The sequence below is a fragment of the Bison bison genome, unplaced genomic scaffold (genome assembly GCF_000754665.1).
Source record: "Bison bison bison isolate TAMUID 2011002044 unplaced genomic scaffold, Bison_UMD1.0 scf7180017864331, whole genome shotgun sequence".
Classification (NCBI taxonomy): Eukaryota; Metazoa; Chordata; class Mammalia; order Artiodactyla; family Bovidae; genus Bison; species Bison bison.
In genome coordinates this window covers 1,493,217-1,520,396 of record NW_011494903.1, presented here as the reverse complement: position 1 = coordinate 1,520,396, position 27,180 = coordinate 1,493,217, and the positions used below count along the sequence as shown (strand labels likewise).

At 41.2% G+C, this 27,180-nt stretch overlaps 1 protein-coding gene across 1 annotated transcript in view; it reads right to left on the bottom strand.

Annotated features, from left to right (window-relative positions):
- PLCXD3 (phosphatidylinositol-specific phospholipase C, X domain containing 3) overlaps positions 1 to 27,180 on the bottom strand; it is a 200,756-nt gene that overhangs the window by 63,905 nt on the left and 109,671 nt on the right. The window contains exon 2 of the mRNA XM_010853716.1: positions 12,040 to 12,748. Within this exon, the coding sequence (XP_010852018.1) occupies positions 12,040 to 12,748 (709 nt within the window). The remainder of the gene's footprint in view (positions 1 to 12,039; positions 12,749 to 27,180) is intronic.

Sequence of the window (27,180 nt, the reverse complement as noted above, 5' to 3'; positions counted from 1 at the left end):
TAATCATAAGGGATTTGATTTAGATCATACCTGAATGGTCTAGTGGTTTTCCCTACTTTCTTCAATTTCAGTCTGAATTTGGCAATAAGGATTTCATGATCTGAGCCACAGTCAGCTCCTGGTCTTATTTTTGTTGACTGTATAGAGCTTCTCCATCTTTGGCTGCAAAAAATATAATCAATCTGATTTTGGTGTTGGCCATCTGGTGATGTCCATGTGTAGAGTCTTCTCGTGTGTCTTCTCAAGACATATTGAGATAGCCAATTATAGGCTTGTTCTGACAGCTTCCAACCTAGCGAGGACCTCTGCTTCCTTTAAACCTTCCCTCAAGTCACCAACTAGTCCTTCCTACCCTCTCTTACTGGGATGTTCATGGTTTCCATGGTGTGTGTCTTGCCAAAGGCCGCCTCCTCACAGTCTCAGAATGTGGTACAGATATGGTCCATTTTAATTCTTGAATCAGAAACCTCTTACTTGCTCAACTGCTTGATGGTTCATATCACAGTTCTTTTCAAGTCCCAAACAAGCCTCCCCTCCCCTTAGTTGCTCGCTGAACGTCCACCCTACTGTGCCTTGACCTGGCTGACATCCCTGCTGCCTGGACATTTCCTCTTTATTCCTTCTACCCCCATCAATCCCCCTGCTCTTACCTCTTTGTGAGTGCCAGCTATACACTAGGTTTGTTTTTCTTTAGATATTAAACTCCATCAACTCCATCTAAGAAAACAGAGCTCCAGAGAGATTTATTAGAGTAAAAAGTGAAGTCATTTGGTCGTGTCCGACTCTTTGCAACCCCATGGACTGTAGCCTACCAGGCTCCTCAGTCCGTGGAATTTTCCAGGTAAGAGTACTGGAGTGGGTTGCCATTTCCTTCTCCAGGGGATCTTCCTAACCCAGGGATAGAACCTGGGCCTCCCACATTGCAGGCAGATGCTTTACCGTCTGAGCCACCAGGGAAGTCCTAGAGTGAGTAGACCTCTATCCTAAGCTGTGTTTTTTAGAAAAGTATGTTTTTTTCTCTCTTTGTCTCTCTCTCTCACACACACATACACACACACACACACTCAGCTGGCAATTTCTCCACACATACACAGACACACACAAACACACACACACACTCAGCAGGCACTGAATGGGTATCCAACTTCTCAGTAGCTTGGCAATTCTCTCTAATCTTTGGCTCTCCTGCCACAGATAATGAAAGGTGCCTATCTACATTTGCCTGTACTTTAATCTTACAACATCAGCAGAATGAAGGAGAGAAAAAGCTTTTATATGCACTCCTGCTTCAAAAACTCTTGGGTCAAAGTTGTTAAGAAAGAGTTACAGACAGCCCTCCCTCCTTCCATACCCCAGCATGACCTGGGCTAAAATCTCTCTTCTGTCACAGAGCCTCATGGCTGGAAGCTGTTACAGAATTTTTTTTTTTTTACACTGTTTGAAATCAGGGCTGGGGAGGCCATTGGGTTGCAAAAAGCCATGGTGTTAATTGGTGCTGAAATGTTAATTGGTTTTGGTGAAAGACACCGAGTCTGGAAGTTACTAAGGCTTCTTCCATGAGGTGTGCTTTAGAGCCCAGGGGAACAAAGAATCCCTCCTAGGAGACTTTGCCTGTGTTTTTGAAGCACAATCATCCATGACGTGGGAGAGAAGATACAAGGGAGAGAATAGCAGAGGACCATTATTTGGATCATGATGGAGGCTGAGTGCCAAAGAACCAATGCTTTCAAATTGTGGGTCTGGAAAAGACTCTTGAGAGTTCACTGGACTGTAGGGATATTGAACCAGTCAACCCTAAAGGAAATCAACCCTTAATATTCATTGGAAGGACTGATGCTGAAGCTGAAGTTCCAATACTTTGGCCACCTGATGCAAAGGGCTGACTCTTTGGAAAAGACTCTGATGCTGGGAAAGATTGAAGGCAAAAGGAGAAGGGAGTGACAGAGGATGAGATGGCTGGATGGCATCACTGACTAAATGTACATGAATCTGAGCAAACTCCAGGAGATGGTGGAAGACAGAGGAGCCTGATGTGCTGCAGTCCATGGGGTTACAAGGAGTCTGATATGAATTAGCGACTGAACAACAACTACAACAATTATTTGGAAATTGATGATGGGCAGCTCTACCCTAGTGATAGGACAAGAAAATTTGAACTTAGAGGAGTCATAGCTTAGAGTTAAGGAAGAAATACCTGAACCTGGGGTGGGGAGGGACTGATAGATAAATCTTGGAGTTGATTCTCTTTTAGATTGCTTAAAACCAAGTGCATCTGTGGGTAGGGACAGTTGAGGCACACATTTTCCGCAAACAAGAGCAGTGTTACTCAAAGTGAGCCTCATGTGTTAGAAATGAAACTCTTTGAGCATCAGACTCATGAATCATAACCTCAGAGGGTAGCATAGCACTGCTCAGTTTGCTAAGCCCTGGGCTAGAAGAAAATTTGCTTTCTGGAGCTTCCTTTGATTTACAAGCCAGATTCCTTCTTCTAGTGGTTCAAAAGACCTAGATTCTTTTTTTAAACTGGAGTATAATTGATTTACAATATTGTGTTGTTTCAGGTGTACAGCAAAGTGATTCCATTGTGTATATATTTTTTCCAGATTATTTTCCATTATAGGTTATTATAATATATTGAATACAGTTCCCTGTGCTTCACAGTAAATACCTGTTGCTTTGGGCTTCCTTGATGGCTCAGATGGTAAAGAATCTGCCTGCAATGTAGAAGACCCGGGTTTGATCCCTGAGTTGGGAAGATCCCCTGGAAAAGGAAATAGCAACTCACTCCAATGTCCTCGCCTAGGAAATCTCATGGATGGAGGAGCCTGGCAGGCTACAGTCCATGGGACTGCAAAGAGTCGGACACAACTGAGTGATTCCACTTCACTATCTGTTTTGTACATAGTTCAGTTCAGTTCAGTCGCTCAGTCGTGTCCGACTCTTTGCCACCCCATGAATCGCAGCACGCCAGGCCTCCCTGTCCATCACCAACTCCCGGAGTTCACTCAGACTCATGTCCATCAAGTCGGTGATGCCATCCAGCCATCTCATCCTCTGTTGTCCCCTTCTCCTCCTGCCCCCAGTCCCTCCCAGCATCAGAGTCTTTCCCAATGAGTCAACTCTTCGCATGAGGTGGCCAAAGTACTGGAGTTTCAGCTTTAGCATCAGTCTTTCCAAAGAACACCCAGTACTGATCTCCTTCAGAATGGACTGGTTGGATCTCCTTGCAGTCCAAGGGACTCTCAAGAGTCTTCTCCAACACCACACTTCAAAAGCATCAATTCTTTGGCACTCAGCTTTCTTCACAGTCCAACTCTCACATCCATACATGACCACTGGAAAAACCATAGTCTTGACTAGACAGACCTTTGTTGGCAAAGTAATGTCTCTGCTTTTGAATATGCTATCTAGGTTGGTCATAACTTTTCTTCCAAGGAGTAAGTGTCTTTTAATTTCATGGCTGCAGTCACCATCTGCAGTGATTTTGGAACCCCCCAAAATAAAGTCTGACACTGTTTCCACTGCTTCCCCATCTATATATAGTAGCTTATACCTATTAATCCCCATACTTCCAATTCCAACTATCCTTCCCTCTCTTTTCCCTATATTCTCTTTGGTAACCATAAATTTGTTTTCCATGTCTGTGAATCTATTTCTGTTTTGCATATAGGTTCATTTGTATTATTTTTTATATTCCACATATAAGTGATATCATATATTTGTCTTTCTCTATGGGACTTTCTTCAGTTAGTAAGATAATCTCTAGGTTCACCCATGTTGATGTAAATTGCAACATTTCATTCTTTTTATGACTGAGTAATATTCCATTGTGCATATATATGGCTTCCCCAGTGGCTCAGCAGTAAAGAACTTGTCTTTAATGCAGGAGACACAGTTTGATTGCTGGGTTGGAAGATCTCTTGGAGGAGGAAATGGCAACCCACTCCATTATTTTGCCTGGAAAATCCCATGGACAGAGGAGCCTGGCAAGCTACAGTCCATAGGGTTGCAAACAGTCTGATATGACTGAGCACATTCGCTCAAGTGAGCTTGCGAGCACACATGTGTGCGTGCACATGCACGCACACACACACACACACACACACATCCCTTACCTTTCTTAAACCAATTATCTTTTGACAGGCACTTGGACTGTTTCCTTGTCTTGGTTATTATAAATAGTGCTGCTATGAACACAAGTCTATCTTTGCGAATTAAAGTTTTTTCAAAAGACCAGATTCTGATTTGATCCCAGCACTAGCTCACACCATCATCTGAACAAATTATTTAGCCTTTTTGACCTTTAGTTTTCTAAACTGCAAACTGGGAATATCATCTGTTGAATAAATGAAGCTTCTAATAAATATATGTTGAAAAGTGAAACATGATACTAGCATCTTATAAACAATGATTATTCTAGTGCCAATTTTACGTAATGTCCTTGATATTCTTTCTCCTTAGGCATATGTAGCCTGAGAAGGCAGCTTTCCCTTTTACAGAATAGACTGATAATAGATCTGCTCTACCAAAGCTCTGAGCGTCGAAGAATTGATGCTTTTGAACTGTGGTGCTGAAGAAGACTCTTGAGAGTCCCTTGGACTGCAAGGAGATCAAACCAGTCAATTCTAAAGGAAATCAACCCTGAATATTCATTAGAAGTACTAATGGTGAAGCTGAAGCTCCAATACTTGGGCCACCAGATGCGAAGAGCCGACTTTTTAGGAAAGACTGATGCTGGGAAAGATTGAAGGCAGGAGGAGAAGGGAACAACAGAGGATGAGACGGTTGGATGGCATCACTGACTCAATGGACATGAGTTTGAGCAAACTCCAGGAGTTGGTGATGGACAGGGAGGCCTGGTGTGCTGCAGTCCATGGGGTCACAAAGAGTGACACATGACTGAGTGGTTGAACAACAACTAATGTTCTGACATACTTGGCCACGTGGTCTGGAGGTGGAGCCAGAAAGCTGTTCTTCATGAAGATTGATGTCACCTGTAGCAGCCTTTGAACCATTCTGATTCCCATTCCTTCAGTGAGGTGTTTCTCTGCTCCCCAGAACTGCTATGTTGAGTGGTGCTACAAGGGAACAACTTCTCAGAGACCAGCCCAGACCTGCTGAGCCCAGGCACTGATGGAGTAAATCACGCAGCAGGAGTGTTCTCTGGGGAGCTGTTGTGAGCTGGGGTGTCTCCGCTGAATGGAAAAAAAGTCCATTGTGCTTGCGCAGCAGAAAGAGAGGGCCCCATGAAGGTCAGCACCCCAGGCCCAGCCTCTCACCCCTCCATTCAAGGCCCCGGAGCACCGTGGTTTATTGGGAACAGTGCAGGCTGAGAGCTGGTCCTCTCTACCATGTTGTCTTCTGCAGCTTGATGGCCACTGACCTATCCTGGTCTTCCTGTCCATTTTCTGTCCACATTCCTCCCTGAGGTGTGGAGGGTGGAACTCTGTCTGCAAGCTGGGAGACCTGGATTATGATTCCATTTTTGCCAACAGCTCTGTGACCTTGGGCTACATTTTAGTATTCCTCCAGCCTCAGTTTCCTTACTAAATGGAAAACAGTCAAAGGAGCAATAGGCACAAAGCAAGGAGGACAGAGCCAGCTCACCTCAAAGTTCCCTTCCTTTTTATTATTCAACAGCAGTGCATCCCTGGGGGACCCCTGGCAGCATGGGATCTTGAGGCAAAGCCTACACTTAATATCTGCTCTTTCATAGCCTTGCCCACTCCACTTCCAGTACACTTTACCTTCCCAACACCTCAGATCTGACTCTGCCCTCCAAGATGACAAATGATGTAGTATATGCACTCACTGCTAAGAAATGTGAATCTCACCTAATTTATAGAAGTAAACATGTGACTTGGAGTCCGATCCAAAAAATAATCCTGGCTTTGTAAACTAATATGGGACTTTGAGGAAGCTAGACATTTCTCAGGCTGGGTTTTCCATCTCTTATGGATGTGATGCCTACTTTGTAAGGCTACAGGGAACATTAAATGGATACAAGTCATGTAAAATACTTAGCACAGTGCCTGGCACAGAAAGAGGGCTCAACAAATGTAGTTGTCTTCCTTTCCTCAGCTGGATGAAAGTGGAGCTTATTAAAACCTATCCACATCCTTCTGCCTTACCTTCAAGGCAATGACTGTGATCATGAGAATAAATGGGCAGGGCAATTAGTATTAAATAGGTGTGTGTGTCTGTGTGTGTGTGTGTTTAGTCACTGAGTTGTGTCTGACTCTTGTGACCCCATGGACTGTAGCCCGCTAGGCTCCTCTGTCCATGGGATTTCCCAGGCAAGAATACTGGCTCAGGTTGCCATTTCCTTCCTTCTTTCCAGCGCATCTTCCTGACCTAGGGATCAAACCTGCGTCTCCTACATTGGCAGGCAGACTCATTACCACTGAGCCACCATAGAGAGTACTTAATAAATCATCATTACTATTACTGTTATCTTCATCATCATCATCTAAATTGTTGACTTGTATAAACACTGTCTAAATTAATCCAGCATCAATTTACTTACAAAAATGCACTGCTCCTTAAATATTCTGACAGGTGGTCTAATGAATTTTTTTAACTAAAAAACCTATGATTTAATAAACTTCCACAAATTAGAGAAGGACTTGACTCAAGTTATGCACCTTCTTTTTAAGAAGGTGTGAATTCCGTGGGGGTGAGGTGCAAAAGCTGGTGTTTGAAAAATAAATTAAAAATAGGTCTTTAAGAAATTAAAATCTGTGTCTGTTGGCATTACTAAAATGTAGAGAACGCACCTGCAGTATTTGGAACCGGTGGCCAGATTGAAAGTTACGGTACCTAAATCCAAGATGGGTTTAGTTTCCCTGAAAGCCACCCACATCTTAAAACACTGTTTTCTAAATTGATGTGCTCAGAGTTTTGTTAACCCAAATATTAGACATAATGAAAAATTATAGAGAAACCTGTCAGGTGCAGAAATGTAGGATCTTAGAACTCAGAAAGATCTTGGAGATAATTGAATTCAAACTCCAAATTTTACAAATGAAAATACACCAAGGTCCAGAGAAGTCTTAACATTGCCTAGAGACTTCCTCTTTAGTGGCAAAAGATTTTCTGAATGAGCAGCTTTGGCACAATAGCAAAAGAAAAGTGCAGAAAAAGTCTTTTTTGTGGGCTTCATCACTTGCTGAGACGAGAAAGGAACATGTTTTTGGAGAGTCAAGTATTCTTTCACTGTTTCAGGAGTAAGTCACCTTTGCAAGGCATCATCTGAGGACTGACAGTGATATTTCCCTATAGAAAATGAAAGTGTCAGTTGCTCAGTCATGTCAGACTGTTTGTGAACCCATAGACTGTAGCCCACCAGGCTCCTCTGTCCATGGAATTCTCCAGACAAGAATACTGGAGTGGGTAGCCATTCCCTTCTCCAGGGAATCTTTCCAACCAGGGATCAAACCCAGGTCTCCTGCATTGCAGGCAGATTCTTTACTGTCTGAGCCACCAGGGAAGCTCTATCCTAGGCATACCCAGAAAGCTGAAATATGTCCAAACCAAACTAAACCTCTGGATATCACATTAACACCATAGGCAAACACAGGCTTTGCAGTTGGTTTAAAAGAAGGTCTTTGAGGACTGAGACAAACTCCACTGAGAATGCTTATAGCACAAGTATTATGGTCAAGGTTCAGACATATTCACAAATCATTTGCAAGTCATATGCATAATTCTAGAGACAAAAGGTTGACTCTACCTATAGAGTCTTCATTTCTACTTTTTAAACTCTTTTTCCACTCCCTCTTTCCACTGATTTGCTGTTGTTGCTGTTTAAATGCTAAGTCGTGCTGACTCTTGCGACACTGTGGACTGTAGCCTACCAGGCTACTGTCTGTGGGATTTCCCAGGAAAGAATACTGGAGTGGGTTGTCATTTCCTTCTCCAGGGGATCTTCCCAGCCCAGGGACCACTGAGCCAACAGGGAAGCTCTTTTTACTGATGTGCATGTTAAGTTGCTTCAGTCAGGTCTCACTCTTTGCAATCCTACGGACTGTAGCCCTCCAGGCTCCTCTGTTCATGGGATTTTCCAGGCAAGAGTACTGGGGTAGGTTGCCATGCCCTCCTCCAGGGGATCTTTCTAACCCAGGGATGGAACCCACATCTCTTACATCTACCTGGAGGTGGATTCTTTACCACTAGCACTACCCGGGGAAGCTCCCTTTTTACTGAAACAGCTCTGCTATCAGACATATAAGCCAGAGGCCAATGAGAAGTTCTGAATCAGAGCAGATGGCTGAGGACATTCTGTCCAAATTAATTCCATGGGGTGTTAATAAGTGTTATCTGGAAAAAAATTAAGTGCTTGGAAAAAATTGTATTAGTTAAATTTAAATAGGATTATTCACTAAAATACTGGCTAGTGCCTTTTATATGCTAATGTGCATTGTGATTCTTTGGGGACAGTTGTGTAGATATACATTAATATTTTCAATACTCTCCTAACTTTTCTAATCTTTATAAATCCTATTTTGTTAATGCTGTACTAGAGCATATGTAACCAGAGAGCTGTTCAATTTATAACTTGTAAAATCCCACACTGCATGAAAGTCCATAAGAGAGAAAAATGAAAGTCATTTGTTCCTTGAGTAGATTTTCCTTCTCGGCTTCCCAAAGACTATTCCTTACACAAGTATGGAATCGGGGTGTGGTTCCTGGCCAAATGCAAAGTAGGCAAATTGTATGGAAAAGTGTTTTCCTAAGCATAGACTAAAACAGCAGAAGGTAAAGCTGGAAGGGAAGATTCCTTTCAGGCCCAATACGTAAATGTTGGAAGTACAGATTCTTTTTCTTAATTAAAGTTGCAGCAAGAATGAAGAAAATGAGAGTCAGTCACCCTCTCCTGCCCCTTCCCCACCTCTAGTGGGGATTTCTTAAAATCTTGGGGCTATATGGGGTAAGTTTGAAAATAACACATTCTTCTGTGTATATAATGCCCTCATTTTTAAATAGGTAAGATAAGTGATAAGTTGTTATTTATGAGAACAATTAATTTTTATAGAAGGTGGTTCTATTAAAGAAATGGTTTTCTTGTTCTGATGAACACATTGATGACTAACTGAATGTAGGCTTAGGGCCAGGGAGACAGGTGGATAGTTTGGTGTAGTAATCTAGAGGCGAGTGTAGTGTCTCCACTGCAGTCTGGGGGTAAGGGGAGAAAGCAGGTGAGAAAAGGATAAGGAGAAGATTCTGTCAGAGGACTTGAGTCTAGGGTGAAAAGCGGTACAGGTGTCATCAAAAGATATTCCAGGCCAGGAGATTCATAATTCCAGATGAATCTGAAGTTCAACTTTAAGTCATCTACATTATGATTATAAAACCTCCCTTGTCTGCTCAGATCCTTAGTAAAGTCTGAATAAACCATTATATAGAAATTAAGCAAGAAGCAAGTTTCGCGTCTCAGGTTATAGAGAGTGGAACATGGACAGGCCACCTTGGACAATCAATTCATAAAATGACACAAATCCAGTAGAGCAAGGGCTCATTCTATATGAATGGAAGAAATCTAGACATCAGCAGAAATTTTAGGGAAAGCTTTACATTTGCATACAGTGTACAGTGAAGGGTTGGGAATCTTATTTGTATCGAAGGAACAAGGAGATCCTAGCAAATATCTGAATAACAGAAGGAAGTTATAATTATGTATGGAGGAATTTTTCCTCTCTAAGGTCCTGTGCCTGTCATTGCCAAAAAATATAGTATTTCCCAAAAATGTTAACCTATATTCCTAATGATCAACTGGCCACCTCTACTTGGATGTCTTTCTAGGACTTTAAATTTAGCATGGGGCTTCCTAGGTGGCGCAGTGGTAAAAAATCCACCTGCCAATGCAGGAGACACAAGAGATGTGGGTTCATTCCCTAAGTTGGGAAGATTCCCTGGAAGAAGAAATGGCAACCCATTCCAGTATTTTTACCTGAAAAATTCCATGGACAAGCAGCCCATGGATGGGCTACAATCCACGGGATCCCTAAGAGTTGGACACAACTGAGGGACTGAGCAAACAAATTTAACACAATCCTGATCAGATCTTCCTCATGTTTTTACCAAGTCCCTGTATCATTGATTTTTGCCTCTGTGAATGCATCCATCACTCATTCTACTTCCCTTTTCTCTCATTCACACCACATAGCTAAATAGTCATTCTAACTTTTGCTGTGGCATACTGTCCCCTTCTCCATTTTCTTACTTCCTCACTTGAGCTTTCATATGATTGCTAAAACAGTTCCATGCGCTTCTTAACTGCTAGGTCTCTCCATTCCATTTACCCCCCATGCTTCACCTATTATCCACTGCAAATGCAGACCTGATCGAGTCACTCCAATGTTAAATATCATTTTCTAGCTCCCCATGGCTCATAGGATGACATTCCCTGTAGCCTGCCTAGAAGTCTTCATACAAATCTGTTTCTGCCCCATTACTAATTTCACCTGCCATTTCCCACCATCTAGCATTTTCACCTCTAAAGGTCATCCATAGCATTTCCACTTCCCAGTCTTTTAATTTTCTTGTCTTTCCCTACAAGACCTTGAGCAAAACATTCATTCTCTGTCTCCTTACCATAATTCAAAATACCAATTAAAGTTAAAAGCTGTGATAGGAACCGTGTTTGCTTTTCAATGTTTGCCTTGTTTAATAGTTTAACTCAAAAGAATAAGCAATATGTACAATGATAGATGTTGTATTGGGGAATGAGTTACAGATGTCTTTAGTGATTGCTAATTGTGGCTCACAGATGACCACTGCCCTACAGGTGTGTCTGGGCTTGACCAGTGGAAAGCCTATTCTCTGGAGATTGAGTGTTGCTTTGGATAAAGTGTAAAGACACAGAACATAACTTGGGAAAAATGGGGTTTGAGTCTTTGGTTCACTATTCATTGTCCAGATGGCTTTAGGCAAAACATTTCATGTCTCTGAAGTTTAATTTTTATCTGTAATATAGTATCTACTTTCCAGAATTATTATGCAGGTCAAATGGAATCAGGTATGTGAAAATACTCTGAAAACAGTAGAGAAAGAGCTTTGTTATCTATATAATGCTAAGCACATATGAAAAGGAGTGCTATGAAAAGATAACTAGATATGGCGTCAAAATGCATAATGTGGGAATTCCCTGGATGAGCCAGTGGTTAGGTTTCCACACTTCCACTGCAAGGGGTCCAGGTTTGATCTCTGGTTGGGTAACTAAAACCCAGCAAGCCATGTGGTACAGCAAAAGCAGAAACAAAAATCCATGTTCCTGTGGGTTGATCTATGTCCCACAAAACGACACGGTGTTATTGTTATTGTTTAGTTGCTAAATTGTGTCCAGCTGTTTGCACCCCATGGACTGTAGCCCACCAGCTTCAGCCTCCTCTGTCCATGGGATTTCCTAGGCAAGAATATTGGAATGGGTTGCCATTTCCTTCTCCAGGGGATCTTCCAAACCCAGGGATCTAACCTGCATCTCCTGCACTGTAGGTGGGTTCTTTACTGCTGAGCTCCCAGGAAAGCCCACAAAATGACATACTGAAGTCCTAATTCCCAACATCTGTTAAGTGTAAACTTATTTGAAAATAGGACATTTACAGATGTAATTAAGTTAAGATGAAGTCACTAGGGCAGGCCCTAGTCCAATATGACTAGTGTCCTTACAAGAAGAGATGACAGAGAAACAGGGAAGAATATCATGTAAAGATGGAGGCAGAGATGGGCGTGATGCATCTGTAAGCTAAGGACCACAAGGGATGGCAACTGTCACCAGAAGTTAGGGGAGTGGCATGGGAAAGATTCTCCCACGGAGCCCTCAGAAGGAGCCAGCCTGACACCTTGATTTCAGACTTTTAGCCTCTGGAACTGAGGGGTGGTAAATTTCTTCTGTCTTAAGCCACCCAGTTTGTGGCACTTTGTGGTGACAGCCCTGGGAAACTAACATACACGGGTGTGAATCCGCTCCATCACTTAACAGCTCTTTGATGTTGGATTAAACTGCCTAAACATTTTCTCTGAGAACTTAAGGACACTTACCTTTCTGTGATAGTTTCTCTGAGACCACTGGCCACCCCTTTGACCACGGTGCTTGCTTTGGGAGTCAGCACCACCTGAGATATGAAAAACGATCCCTTCTTCCTTCTCTCGGTGATGGATGCCTGAAGAAACTGGATCAGTTTTTCCGGGTCTGTGGTGTTGGCCCAGGGTGCTGGCATCATCTGCCCAGGCCAGAGAAAGGGCACTTCCAGAGCCACCGGACTGTGGTAGAAGACCAGCACTTGGTAATCCTTCTCCCACAGGTACTTTAGACTCACTTCCTGGGCAAAGATCGCTGGGCACATTTTATTTCCATAGATGTCTTTCAGCATTTGGACCAGTTTTTCATGGTGGTATTTCTGCATCCCATAAAAGTGGTTGAAGTCCAAGAATACTACCTCCTTATGGTGATCTGTGAGGAATGCATTGATCTCCTCAAGACCTTCATTGACTTTGGCACTGAACAAACCATGAGCAAAGTAGAGTTCATTGTCGGGGTCTCTGGGCTTGGTGGAAATTCGAAGATCAAAGTAACGGATCCCAGCTCCTAGCTGACCAGTAAAGTTCATGGTTTGAGTGGCTAGCCATTTTCGCATCAGCTTTTTGGCCACAGTTCCAAACACAGAGACAAAATTCTGGACAGTTTCTGGCTGTTCAGGCCCCACTGGAGAGGCTTCATCAATGTAGAAGCTGAAGGAGTCATGAGATCCTAGAAGAATAAGAAGGCACAACATGGTTACATTTCAGTCCTTTGTCCTACCCAACTTCTTGCCCTCTTGCTGAGTCCATATTTCTGCCTCAAATGAGCCAAAGGAAACACTAAGGAACATTTACCTAGTACTTCCAAGTGTCTTAGAAGGGTCTTTTTTTTTTTTTGTAACCTAGTATGAGATGGTTGGATGGCATCACTGACTCAATGGACATGAATTTGAGCAAACAAAAACAGCAGATATTAAGAAGAGGTGGCAGTAATACACAGAAGCACTATACAAAAAAGATCTTCATGACCCAGATAACCACGATGGTGTGATCACTCACTTCGATATCCTGGAATGTGAAGACAAGTGGGCCTTCGGAAGCATCACTACAAACAAAGCTAGTGGAGGTGATGGAATGCCAACTGAGCTATTTCAAATCCTGAAAGATGATGCTGTGAAAGTGCTGCACTTAATATGCCAGCAAATTTGGAAAACTCAGTAGTAGCCACAGGACTGGAAAAGGTTTGTTTGCATTCTGATCCCAAAGTAAGGTAATGCCAAAGAATCCTCAAACTACCACACAATTGCACTCATCTCACACGCTAGCCAAGTAATGCTCATAATTCTCCAAGCCAGGCTTCAGCAGTATGTGAACTGGGAACTTCCAGATGCTCAAGCTGGTTTCAGAAAAGGCAGAGGAACCAGAGATCAAATTGGATCAAAAAAAAGGAAGAGAGTTCCAAAAAAACATCTACTTCTGCTTTATTGACTATGCCAAAGCCTTTGACTGTGTGGATCACAACAAACTGGAGAATTCTTCAAGAGATGGGAATACTAGACCACCCAACCTGCCTCCTGAGAAATCTGTATGCAGATGAAGAAGCAACAGTTAGAACTAGACATGGAACAATGGACTGGTCCCAAATTGGGAAAGGAGTACATCAAGGCTCACATCAAGGGTACATATTGTCACCCTGCTTATTTAACTTGTATGCAAAGTACATCATGAGAAACACTAGGCTAGATGAAGCACAAGTTGGAATCAAGATTGCTGGGAGAAATACCAATAACCTCAGATATGCAGATGACACCACCCTTATGGCAGAGAATAAAGAAGACCTAAAGAGCCTCTTGATGAAAGTGAAAGAGAAGAGTGAAAAAGTTGGCTTAAAACTCAACATTCAGAAAACTAAGATCATGGCATCTGGTCCCATCATTTCATGGCAAATTGATGGGGAAACAGTGGAAACAGTAATAGACTTTTTGGGCTCCAAAATCACTGCAGATGGTGACTACAGCCATGAAATTAAAAGACACTTGCTCTTTGGAAGAAAAGCTATGACCAACCTAGACAGCATATTAAAAAGCAGAGACATTACTTTGCCAACAAAAGTCCTTCTAAGCTATGGTTTTTACAGTGGTCATGTATGGATGTGAGAGTTGGACTACAAAGAGAGGTGAGCCCCAAAGAATTGATCCTTTTGAACTGTAGTATTGGAGAAGACTCTTGAGAGTTCCTTGGAAAGCAAGGAGATCCAACCAGTCCATCCTAAAGGAAATTAGTCCAAAATATTCATTGGAAGGACTGATGCTGAAGCTGAAACTCCAATACTTTGGCCACCTGCTTTAAGAACTGACTCATTGGAAAAGACCTTGATGTTTGGAAATATTGAAGACAGGAGGAGAAGGGGATGGCAGAGGATGAGATGGTTGGATAGCATCACTGACTCTATGGACTTGAGTTTGAGCAAGCTCTGGGAGTTGGTGATGGACAGGGAAGCCTGGCATGTTGCTGTCCATGGGGTCACAAACAACTGGACATGACTATGCAACTAAACTGAACTGAATGAAGGACAGGGCAGCCTGGCGTGCTGCCGTCCAGCAAAGAGGGCTTGCAAAGAGTCACACATGACTTAGTGACTCAACAATAATAGTACACAGAGGAGTCCAACAGACCAAATGGTTTGTACAATAATTTTTAAAATCCCATTTAATCAATATTTTAAAATTCAAAAGATCATCTTCTACTTCTATAAACCAAGAATTTCCTCTACTAATTAGCACAGGTTTTCTCTTTTTAAAAAAGATTTTTGATGCAGACCATTTTTGAAGTCTTTATTTATTTTGTTACAATACTGCTTCTGTTTTATACCTTTGGTTTTTGAAGCCATGAGGCACATGGGATCTTAGCTCCCCCAACTAGCGATCAAATCCACACTCCCTGCATTGGACAGCAAAGTCTTAAACACTGGACCACCAGAGAAGTCCAAAAACTGGTTTTCCACGTAGGTGGCATAAGTGACCATACAGTAGAATTTATAGGGACTCATCACTTCCCAAATGCTTTATCTAAATATTTTCCTTTACATTTTGGGTTGATTTTAAGCCTATTGGGCTTATTTCAATGAATAAAGAAGCCTGTTTCATAAGTAGACAAACAGTATTACCACCTACACTTTGGAAAGCACAGGAGGTTATAGGAACAGAGGAAGAGAGAAATAAGGTAAGAGAAAAGTACAATACTGGTATTTTAACATTATTCTTGACCCTGCATTTGGGCAACTGTGAATGTATATGAAGTCAGGTACACTTTACACATTGAATGAACAATTACTTTTTCTTGCAGGTTAACACAATTAATACTATTTAATAATTAGCTAATAGACTATTTTCTTCACAGATATTTCCTCTCAAAAAAAGTGACAGCTCTCTTTAGAGTTACTTCCAAATTTAGTAGAATTTCTTCCTAGGGAAAACCTATTTAATTATTTATTTTTAGCAGTTGCAAATATTAAACCTCCATAAATGTAGCAATGAACACGTGTATGATTTATCTGTAAGTACAGATTGCCATTTAAAATATTATTGGAACCAAAAAAGAAAAATTATTTCAATTTTATTTTTAAAGCCTCCTTTAATTCTTGGACATGACTTATTAAATAGGTAAAATTAATGTATTCTGGACTTTACACGCATTAAAAAAGGCAGATATTATTATTCCCCATCTGTTACTCAGGCTTTCTCATACATGGTTGCCCACTCTTAACCTGCATGCATTGAGGTACAGCTTTTTCTAGATTTTTCACTCTTCCAACCCAAAATGCACACACACACACACACACACACACACACCTATAAATGTATTATCATCACCTCAGGGCCTTTACTAAGCTATTTAAAGCACATTTTATCCATGATGCAATGTTTGTCTTTGTTTATATTCTGTATATATGTCAATCTGTATCTACAGGCATCTACATATATCTTTGGCTAGCATTAAACAACCCACAGGAATCACAAGAGTATGAATTTCAAATGCCATGATAGGTTGTTAGAGAAAATATTTTGAAAAATACTTTGATATCCTGAAAATCATTACCTTTAAGATTTGGAACAGAAAACTCCTCAGAATTAATGGAATTTTTCAAAATGAATGGTAACCAAAAAATATAGAAATTCCACATTTAATTTCATCTGAAACTATCTGATCTATTTATCTTTAGTAGATGGCATGGGAAGAAAATGTCAACACTTCCTGATTAAGAAAACTGTCTGTTTGGAGCTGGCATTGACAAATTTTAATAGAGATTTAAATTACTTATGTTGACTTATTAGTTGTTGTTCAGTCAATGGCTAATATAAATGAAGAAACTAAATTGTACTGTGGTTTAATATACAGCAAGAATATGTTTAAATAAAGAAAAAAGCAAGCTTAAGAACAGTTACAATGAAATGATCTAAGATTGAAATAGGTACAAATAAATTAATAAGCCCCCAAAATAAGGGTTAATTTATGAAATCAAAAAATTAATAATTGATTTGCAGGCATGTGAAGAAAAGATGGATGAAAGAAATTGATTACTTCTGTAATCTGGTAGAAGTCATAATTGGAAGCAAGCAAAAAGGGAATTAAATATGACTAGATTTGTTCTTTCAGAAATGAGCTGTTGTTTGTTTGCAACATGTTAATAAAAATATTAATTTGTTGTGTGTACGTGTGCTCAGTTGCTCAGTCGTGTCCAACCCTTTGTGACCCCATGGACTGTAGCCTGCCAGACTCCTCTGTCCACGGGATTATCCTGGCAAGAATACTGCAGTAGTTGCCATTTCCTCCTTCAGGAGTTGAAGGATCAAATCCATGTCTCTTAAGTCCCCTTCATTGGCAGGTGGCTTCTTTACGACTGAGCTACCTGGGAATTATTATTAAGATCAAAATAAGGTAATGTAAAGATAAAAATTAAAAACAGCAAACAGAAGAAGAAACCATTGGCACCCCCACCAGTGTTTGTTCTAAGTTAGATGACTCTGACATAGAGAAAAAAAATCACCAGATGCAAATACTGTTTGAAGAGGGAGGAGAATTAAATTATCAATCAATACAAAACATTACCTGTGCATTTTGGGAGAAAATACATAATCTAATGTTGGCTAAGAAATAATATTTTCAGGGCTTTTAATTTCATTTGGAGTAGTAGTTCCTCGCAAATTTCAACATTTCCTCTAGACTGTTTTCTATTTATTTGAACATAAAACAAAAGTATAGCAATACTACTTTATGACTTTTAATAACAGAGAAAACCTCTGGCCCAGCCCTTTGTCTTTGAAACCAGGAACCTGCCTATGAGCAAAACAGTGCTAAGCACTATTTCTTTGTTGATGCCTAAATCGGTCGAATCCACGTCTCCTGCATTGCAGTGAGATTCCTTACCTGCTGAGCCATTGGGGAAGCCCTGAAATCTACAACCTGTCTGCCTTATCTGGTCTAATATTTTGCTTCTACACTGGCTCAGTATTCCTATCCTCCTGTCCTCTTATTCTTTTCTCATCTACAGTTCCAACTCATACTTTGGACATGATATTTAATGTTGAACCTATGATTCTGAACTTACCCTCTCAATTTTGGGTTCGATCTGTCCTCTTTAGTCAGACAAGAGCTGGCCACTCCCATTATGAACCCTGCTCAATCAAGAACCTTTGCTCTAGCTCTGAATAAGTGAATGGAATGAAAGAAGTTATTTTCTTTTGTTTCTTGGAAACAGGCGATGAATAAGCTTGGAAGTACATCCTACCCCAGTGGAATCTTGACTGCTGCCTTTGGGAGATCTTAGGATATGGTGAATATTTGCCTAGATTCCTGACCCACAAAGACTGTGTTTTAAGTGATTAAATTTTCATATAATTTGTTACATAGCAATAGCTAACTAATGCAGACTATAACAACTTTTTGGGGTTAATGAGAGGATTTGACATCTACAGACCCAACTGTCTAATATATTAACTTGAAATTTTAATGAACAGCACCTAAATATTTACATTCTGCCATGTTAAGAAAATTGATCTAATAAGTATTACCTCTTTCCCAGTATCTTTCCAGTATTTTCTATTAAAGTTCTTTGAGCTGAACTTCTGATTGGTTTCTCAGTTTAGCCATCATTCCATTTCAAATTCTACAAAATTATGGTTTAATAAACATCAAAGAAAATGTATCAAGTCAATTTCACCTGTGAACCTTCAGAACAATAAGGCCCATATGGCTAAGGTTTGATGTGCCTGTGAGTGTGCAGTTTTAATATCTATATCCTGACCTTAGAATTCAGGCTCTGACTCCATCAATACAAGAACTGCTCCCCTCCTGGCCTCTGCAGGGCACTGAACTTGCTTGCAAAAGCTTATGCACGACACTTTGTATTTCTCTTTTCTTGTTTGTTCTGTGCCTGTTTTATTTAGCACAGGGCTAAGCAATGGCACCCCACTCCAGTGTTCTTGCCTGGAGAATCCCAGGGACAGGGGAGCCTGGTGGGCTGCCATCTATGGGGTCGCACAGAGTTGGACATGACTGAAGCAACTTAGCAGCAGCAGCAAGGTTTTTAAGACTCCTGCTTTCTGCGAACAGGTTTCCTGCATATTTGATATCTTGGTACCATTTGTGATGATAAGGCCAACACCACAGGAGTACTGAAGCATATGTACCAGCAATCTGTGAGCCAAAAGGAGACTGCTGAGTGAGTAAAGAAGAGTAGATTTATTTTTTGCGGCCCCTTTTGGTGGACTTCCCTGGTGGCTCAGATGGTAAAGCGTCAGCCTACAATGTGGGAGGCCCAGGTTCTAATCCCTGGGTTGGGAAGATCTCCTAGAGAAGGAAATGGCAACACACTCCAGTATTCTTGCCTGGAAAATGCCATGGACAGAGGAGCCTGGTAGACTACAGTCCATGGGATCGCAAAGAGTCAGACATGACTGAGCAACTTCCCTTTTCTAGAGTAGAATATAGGCAGATGGCAGCATCTCCACTTTCTATGGGAAGAGACAACTTACCCTCTTGTCTTCCCTTTATGAAAGTCTTACTCCTAGTCTCCTTTTGGGAGAAGGATATGGCACCCCACTCCAGTATTCTTGCCTGGAGAATCCCGGGGACAGAGGAGCCTGGTGGACTGCTGTCTATGGGGTCGCACAGAGTCAGACACATCTGAAGCGACTTAGCAGCAGCAGCAGCAGGAGCAGCAATCTTCTTTTGCAACTTACATGTATTTCTTTATTTGTGGCAAAACATTTGGGCACTTGTGGTAATCTTCCCTCCCCCTGAATTCACAGTTTGTTAGTCTATAGCTCCTTTTAATCAACTAATAATCATTATTTGACATTATAACTAATGTTCATTATATTCATTGAATTTTTATTCAATCTTTATATCTTGCTCTCCACCTGCAATCCCCTCACAAACATACACATTAATTTTCATCTAGATTGTTGTTCACTGTTGCTCAGTCTCTCAGGCATGTCCAACTCTTTGTGACTCCATGGACTGCAGCACGCCAGGTTTCCCTGTCCTTCACCATTTCCTAGAGCTTGCTCCAATTCATGTCCATTGAGTCAGTGATGCCATCCAACCATTTCGTCCTCTGCCATCCCCTTCTCCTCCTGCCTTCAATCTTTCCCAGCACTGGGGTCTTTTCTAATGAGCTCTCTCTTCACATCAGGTGGCCAAAATGTTGGAGCTTCAGCTTCAGCATTAGTCCTTCCAGTGAATGTTCAGGGTCAATTTCCTTTAGGACTGAGTGGTTTGATCTCCTTGCAGTCCAAGGGACTCTCAAGAGTCTTTTCCAATACCACGCTTCAAAATCATCAATTCTTTGGTGCTCAGCTTTCTATATGGTCCAACTCTCACGTCCATAAAAGGCTTCTGGAAAAACCATAGATTTGACCATATGGACCTTTGTCAGCAAAGTTATGTCTCTGCTTTTTAAGAGGCCGTCTAGGTTTGTCATAGCTTTTCTTCCAAGGAGCAAGTGTCTTTTAGTTTCATGGCTGCAGTCACCATCTGCAGTGATTTTGGAGCTCAAGAAAATAAAGTACATCTAGATTGTAACCTTCCTTAAAAGCAAAAAAAAAAAAACCCTATCATGTCCTGTGCTCACTACTATATCCAGCTTTATTAATAAACATTTGATTCAAGTCAGTGCGTCAAAATGAGTTCACATGGGATTAGGTGATTATTGACCCCTCTCTTCTTCACCATTTCCTCTTAGATCTTTCAGAAAATTAGGCTACACAGCTTGGCTCTCTCTCCTTAACTCTAGTTCCATCTTTAACTGCTGAAATCAGACTATCATGATTGTAACTAATATAAAACCTCTGTGAAACAGCCTCAATGATAACTAAAAATACTCATCAGACTTCTGTGTCCTCATTCCTAAATCCTAGCACAGAACTTAGAGGCATTTCATTACTGTTGTCAAATAAATGAATGAGTGAATCGTGCTTAGCCTTTCTGGAATGTTTGATACTGCTGTTCTTCCTTCTTAAAATATTTTTCCCCTTTGGCTTTTTAGACATGACTCTTTCCTAGTTTTGCTACTTTCTTGTTATTGTCCCATCCCAGCCTCCTTTGCTGCCTCTTGCTGCCCTTCCAGTTCCTAAATGAGAGTATTATCCAAAGTTCTACTCAAGACTTCAACTTACTCCATGATTATTCCTTGGGTGATCTCATTCATCTCTTTGGCCTCATGCCTTATAATAGATACATAATAAATTGATACCATCTAATCTGACCTGCATTACAGATTTCTAGTCTGCCTATCAGGTAACTAATTTTATTGCTCCATGGGAACCTTAAACTTAAAACGTTTTAATGAACTATCATATCCTCCCTTTCAAATCAGCTCCTTTATCAGTGTACCTATCATGCTACTGCTGCTGCTAAGTCACTTCAGTTGTGTCCGACTCTGTGCGACCCCATAGACGGCAGGCCACCAGGCTCCTCCGTCCCTGGGATTCTCCAGGCAAGAACACTGGAGTGGGTTGCCATTTCCTTCTCCAATGCATGGGAGTGAAAAGTGAAAGTGAAGTCGCTCAGTCGTGTCCGACTCTTGGCGACCCCATAGACTGCAGCCTACCAGGCTCCGGTACCTATCATACTTATCTCATATTCCTTCCATCTCATCTTGGATTCATCTTGAGTTCTAACTCACCCCTCAAAACCTCATGTTCATCAGTCTTCCAGTCCCATCATATTGACCTCCAAATTCTCTCTCAGACATGGCCTCTTCATCTCCATTCCATTCCATTGCTAATGGCCTGGTTTCCTGTTGGGACCACTGACACAGCTTTCAGGTAATGTTCCTGATATATCCCTAATATCCCTAATAAACATCCTAGCTACTACCATCCAAACCTCTTCTATAGGCATTACTCTGCCTCAGTCTCTAGAGTGGATTTAACCTTAGAAAAAAGGATAGAGAATTGATTCCAGCCAATAGAGTGGCATGTCTGAACAAATTCCTCTTACTTTCTGCCTCAGTTTCATTAACAGGAATTTTACTCTGATAAATTATCTAGTATTTAAGTCTTCTACAGGAATTATTTGCTCTTATGACCCCCTCCCATCATTAGAATACTAAAATTTCACCACTAAATATTACCCTGGTAAGTAGAACCTGGTTACATGTTGAGTCTGTCTGCCTGTTATTATTTCTTCAGTATCGCTGACTCCATAGTACTAATCAGCCAGCTCCATTCCCTATTACCTTGTACTACATCCCCAAACACAGCTCTTGGTGTGGACTCTGGCCTTGTTGCTATTATTTAGTTGCTAAGTCATGTCCAACTTCTCTGTGATTCCATGGACTGAAGCCCACAAGACTCCTTCTGTCCATGGGATTTCCCAGACAAGAATACTGGAGTGGGTGCCATTTCCTTCTCCAGGGGATCTTCCTGACCCAGGGATCAAACCCAGGTCTTCTGCATTGCAAGCAGATTCTTTACCAACTGAGCTACAGAATCCATTATTATTTGACACCCTACAATTAATCTCATTAATTTTTGTTTACTCCATTGATTAAATTGATCGGTTATTTGGATTTTTAAGCGGCAAAGACCAAATCTTGAAGAATAAGGATTGCTCCTTATTCCTGGCATGTAATCTTACCTCAGACCTCCAACAAATGATCAGGGCTTTGAGGACAATACAAGAGGTTTTGTGTCATCAGAGAAAATGCACAATATGTATCACAAACCAAAACACTTCTAAAATTGAGCATATAATTAAAAAACTACATACTGGTAGTTCAATATTTGTGCTTCACTTGACATTAACATATAGGAAATACAATTTTTAATATTAAATTAAACCCAACATATCTGGTAGAACACTGAGATTAATCCTTTTGTAAAGGAAAAATCAAAATGACCATTCTGTGATATTTCTCCTTGGGTAAATCTATGCCTTTAATATTGTATAAAGCCTTCTTCCTCAGTGCATCTCAGAGACAGTAAGCTGAAGTAAAGGAGGTTGGTTTCCTTATGTAAGTCTTTTGATCCAGGATCCCAGTTGCCAAATTTGAGAAGCCCTATTACATTAATGCCTCCCAGTAGAGGAGTTCAATATTCATCAGAATGTCTTTAAACTTGCTGGGTTGTTTCTTTAAACCAATAGATGAGCCGGCAGTGACTAGTTTAGAGCAGCAGCATTCCCATCAAGGAGCAGGAAAAAGAGCTGCTCCAACTGCCCTCTTACTGAAACTACTAAACCTCTTTGTCATATGGATTTCCTTTTAAGGACTATCAGTAGGGCTATCTGAAAAACTAAAGAGACCCTAAGAAATAAAGAAGTCCTAAATTACTGTCTATCTTCACATAAATCAGTTCCCTCTCCACTGCAGCCTCTGTTTGGACACTTCTCAGCAAAAAGTCAAATGGAATCCTTCTTTAAGGTCCTGCTGTGTACAGGAGCTGCTAAGCCAAGGATAACAGTATCCCAAAACTTCTACATCTGCCAACACAGCCCTAGGGAGGGCAGCTTCTTAAATGGGAAGGTCCTGGGACCAGCAAAAATCTATGCATGAAATGTAAAAATTTAAGAAGACAATCAGTACAGCAGCAGTATTTATTGTTAGGTAATGAGAAAGGCCAATAGACCCATCTGTTACCATAGACAAGTGGTTCTCTACTAGGGTTTATTTTGACCCAGAAGATATTTGACAGCTCCTGCAAATGTTTGTACTGTTACAAGTGAAGGGGCAGTGTTCCCGCCATCTAGTGGGTAGAGGGCCAGGGATGCAGCTGACCATCCTACAATGCACTGGAGAGCTCCCACACAAGGAATCACCCAGCCCCAAATGTCTATACAGTAGTTCCCCTTATCTGCAGGGGATAGGTCCTAAGACACCCCGTGGATGCCTGAAACCATAAATAGTGCATGTGTGCAGGTAAGTCACTTCAGTCATGTCCAACTCTTTGCGACCCTATGGACCTTAGCCCACCAGGCTTCTCTGTCCATGGGATTGTCCAGGCAAGATTACTGGAGTAGGTTGCCATGACCTCCTCCAGGAGACCTTTCCAATCCAGAAATCTACCCATGTCTCGTGTCTCCTGCATCAGCAGGCAGGTTCTTTACCACTAAGCGCCACCTGGGAAGCCCATGTATACTATGTTTCTTCCTGTATGTGCATGCCCATGAGAAAGTTTAACTTACAAATTAAACACTAAGAGAATAGCCGAATTGCCAGCATCATTACCCTTGCACTTTGAAGCCATTATTAAGTAAAACCAGTTATTTGAAAATAAGCACTGCAATATCAAGATAGTCTAATAACCAAGATGGCTAAGTGACCAACGGGTGGGATATCCTACTCAAAGGGATGGTTCATTACAAGGTGGGACAGAGTGGTTGGCATGAGATTTCATCACACTACTCAGAACAGCAAGTAACTTAAAACTTGCGAATTGCTCATTTCTAGCATTTTCCATTTCATATTTTTGGACCAGAGTCAATCCCAGATAACTGAAACCTCAAAAAGCAAAACCTTGAATAAGGAAGACTATTGTAGTAACAAGGTTGAGAAAGCCTGCTCTAGTGGAAACTGTACAGGCAGATTAATTTCCAGAAATAGAAAACAAACACTGAATTGCCTCTGTCCACCCGCACACATATTTTCCCACAGCAAAACTCATCACTCACAAGCTTTTCATTGTGCCATTCTACTTTGAAGTTGCTCTGAATACTTAGAGCAACTGAAACTATCACACATGAAGCATTGCTTTTGAGTTTGTTTGAAACCCTTATCAGACTATGTGGCTTAGACACTGATTTCTACCAATCTCTTGATTTTTCTTTAGAATTCCTTTCAACTGTTCTTTCTCAAGATAATCAGTAAATCTTTCAGGCTAAAATTAAACCATGCAGATAAGTACTTTTCATTCATTGATCTCCATCTCCACTGCAGAAAGCTCTGTGTGGCATGAGTTTTGTAGGGACTAGATTTGTCTAGTTCTTATTCAACTTGTTTAATAAATCAAGTACCTGTTGTGTGCAAGACACAGTGAAAGGAGTTTTGTGTGTGGCTGAGAAGAGGTGAGCGGTTGGGAGATTAAAATAACATCACTTATCAAGTAAAAGAAGGGAAGGTGGGTTTCTTTTGCTAAGTATTCCTTATGTCCTGCTCTATAGTATCGAGCATTTGGTAGCTATTTATTGAGTATATATTACATGCCATACATTGAGTCAAAGATATGGAAATAAAAGAGTACACAGCTGGTCCTTAATAAGGCAGGGACCAGGGATGCTGACCTTCTGTGCAGTTGAAAATCTGCGTATAATTTATACTTGCTTCTCTGTTTATGTCAACAAAGGTCCACCTACTCAAGGCTATGGTTTTTCCAGTGGTCATGTATGGATGTGAGAGTTGGACTATAAAGAAAGCTGAGTGACGAAGAATTGATGCTTTTGAACTGTGGTGTTGGAGAAGACTCTTGAGAGTCCCTTGGACTGCAAGGAGATCCAACCAGTCCATCCTAAAGGAGATAGGTTCTGGGTGTTCATTGGAAGGACTGATGTTGAAGCTGAAACTCCAATACTTTTGGCCACTTGATGTGAAGAGCTGACTCATTTGAAAAGACCCTGATGCTGGGAAAGATTGAAGGCAGGAGGAGAAGGGGATGACAGAGGATGAGATGGTTCGATGGCATCACCAACTCGACGGACATGGGTTTGGGTGGACTCCAGGAGTTGGTGATGGACAGGGAGGCCTGGCGTGCTGCGGTTCATGAGGTCACAATGAGTTGGACACGACTGAGCGACTGAACTGAACTAAACTGAACTCTGTATATTTGGTTCATCTGCACTCTCAGTTCTGCATCTGCCAACTCAATCACAAATCATACTGTGCCATAGTATTTACTACTGAAAAAAATTTACATCTAAGTGGACCCAAACAGTTCAAACCCATGTTGCTCATTCTTGTGGAATTCATATCATAGTAGGGTGAATTAGCCAAGAAAAGCACTGTTATTATAAAGTGTGATAAATACTGTAATAACTATATGTAATATCTTTTGATGAAACAGTAGTTCAGTCCTGAGCTGAACATCATCTTCTAGAGATCATTAATAATCAAAGATAAAGGGTGAGAACAATACCCCAATCATCAAGGCTATACCTTCCAATATTAATGCCCATATGGATCACTTGAGGAACTTGTTAATATCTGGGATGGGGCATAAAAGTCTGTATTTGCAATAACCTCCCAGGTATTACCAATGCTGTGGCTTAAAGGGCCATTTCTGAATAGTGAGTAATTAATGTAATATTAGCTTCTCTTGCTCATCAATTACATATCCATTACACTGTCTTCTCTCCTCAGTCTCCTATTCTTCTGAACTCCTAGTTCCCATCTCTTTACACACACACACACACACACATACACACATATGCATAAATACATACACATTGATGCACACACTTCTGCTTGTGTGATTTCCAAGTTTGGGGAGATGTCATAAGCACCTGTGTTGTGGGTTATTGGTTGAATACTTTGCTGTGTCACTCAGGTGAAAGTCTGCATTGATCTTTTTACTTATTAAGTTGCTGCTTCCCTGGTGGCTTAGATGGTAAAGAATCTGCCTCAGTGCAGGAGACCTGGGTTCAATCCCTGGGTTGGGAAGATTCCATGGAGAAGGGCATGGCAACCCACTCCAGTAATCTTGCCTGGAGAATTCCATCGACAAAGGAGACTGGTGGGCTACCGTCCATGGCATCGCAGTCAGACATGACTGGGTGACTAACACTTTCAATACTTCACAGCATTTATTAATAATCTTTATAATAAAATATTTATTTTGGTAAGTTTTCTGAGATCACTTACACGTGAAGTCAATCCACTCATCCCAATTAATAAGCCAAACACAAGTCCCTGGCCACAAGAATGAGGCAGTAGCAGATCAGAACACAAGAAAGCCTCATTTCCTTTATCCTTGAGGACACTGAGCTGCTGTCCTTCAAATGTCTGTATTTCCAGATTCATAGTGACCACTCTACCAGATGCAATGAGTCAGAGAGAAGAATGAATCAAGGATGACTAAATCAGAAAGATGGGAGGTGGTGTTCCTGAAGGAACCGTGGTAAAGATTAGGGAGAAAATGGCATACTTTGCTGGCCTTGGCTACTTTAGTAGAGCCTAGAGAAGAATTCCAAAGGGACTTTGGTCTGCTGGTGAATAATTTGGGAGAGAACCAGAAGGAAACCATACTTTTCCTGATATTCTACTCTGCTTCAACTCTCAGGGCCCAGTCTGTACCTAAGAGAGAGATGTGCTTTACATAAAAGGAAATGTAAGAAAATCTGTTTTCAACTGTAGACAGGCTGGTTCTTTCCCCATTCACTTCCCGAAAGATGCTCCATGAAGTCAAAAGAAATTGAACTCCCAGAAGCCTTAAGTAACATGTGCTTGGGGTCCTAAGGCCACTCAAGATGAGATCCCCGTTGCTTGTTGCACTCCAGCAACACTGGAGTTTTCTCTGCTAATCAAATACACTACGCTCATTTCAACTGAGCCCTTATGAGCACTCTTCCCTCCGCTCTGTCCCCAGTTGTTTGTGTGACTGGCACCTTTTCATCCAAGTCTTCATTTAAATATCATCTTCTAAAGTGAACCTTCTAGTATCTAAAGTA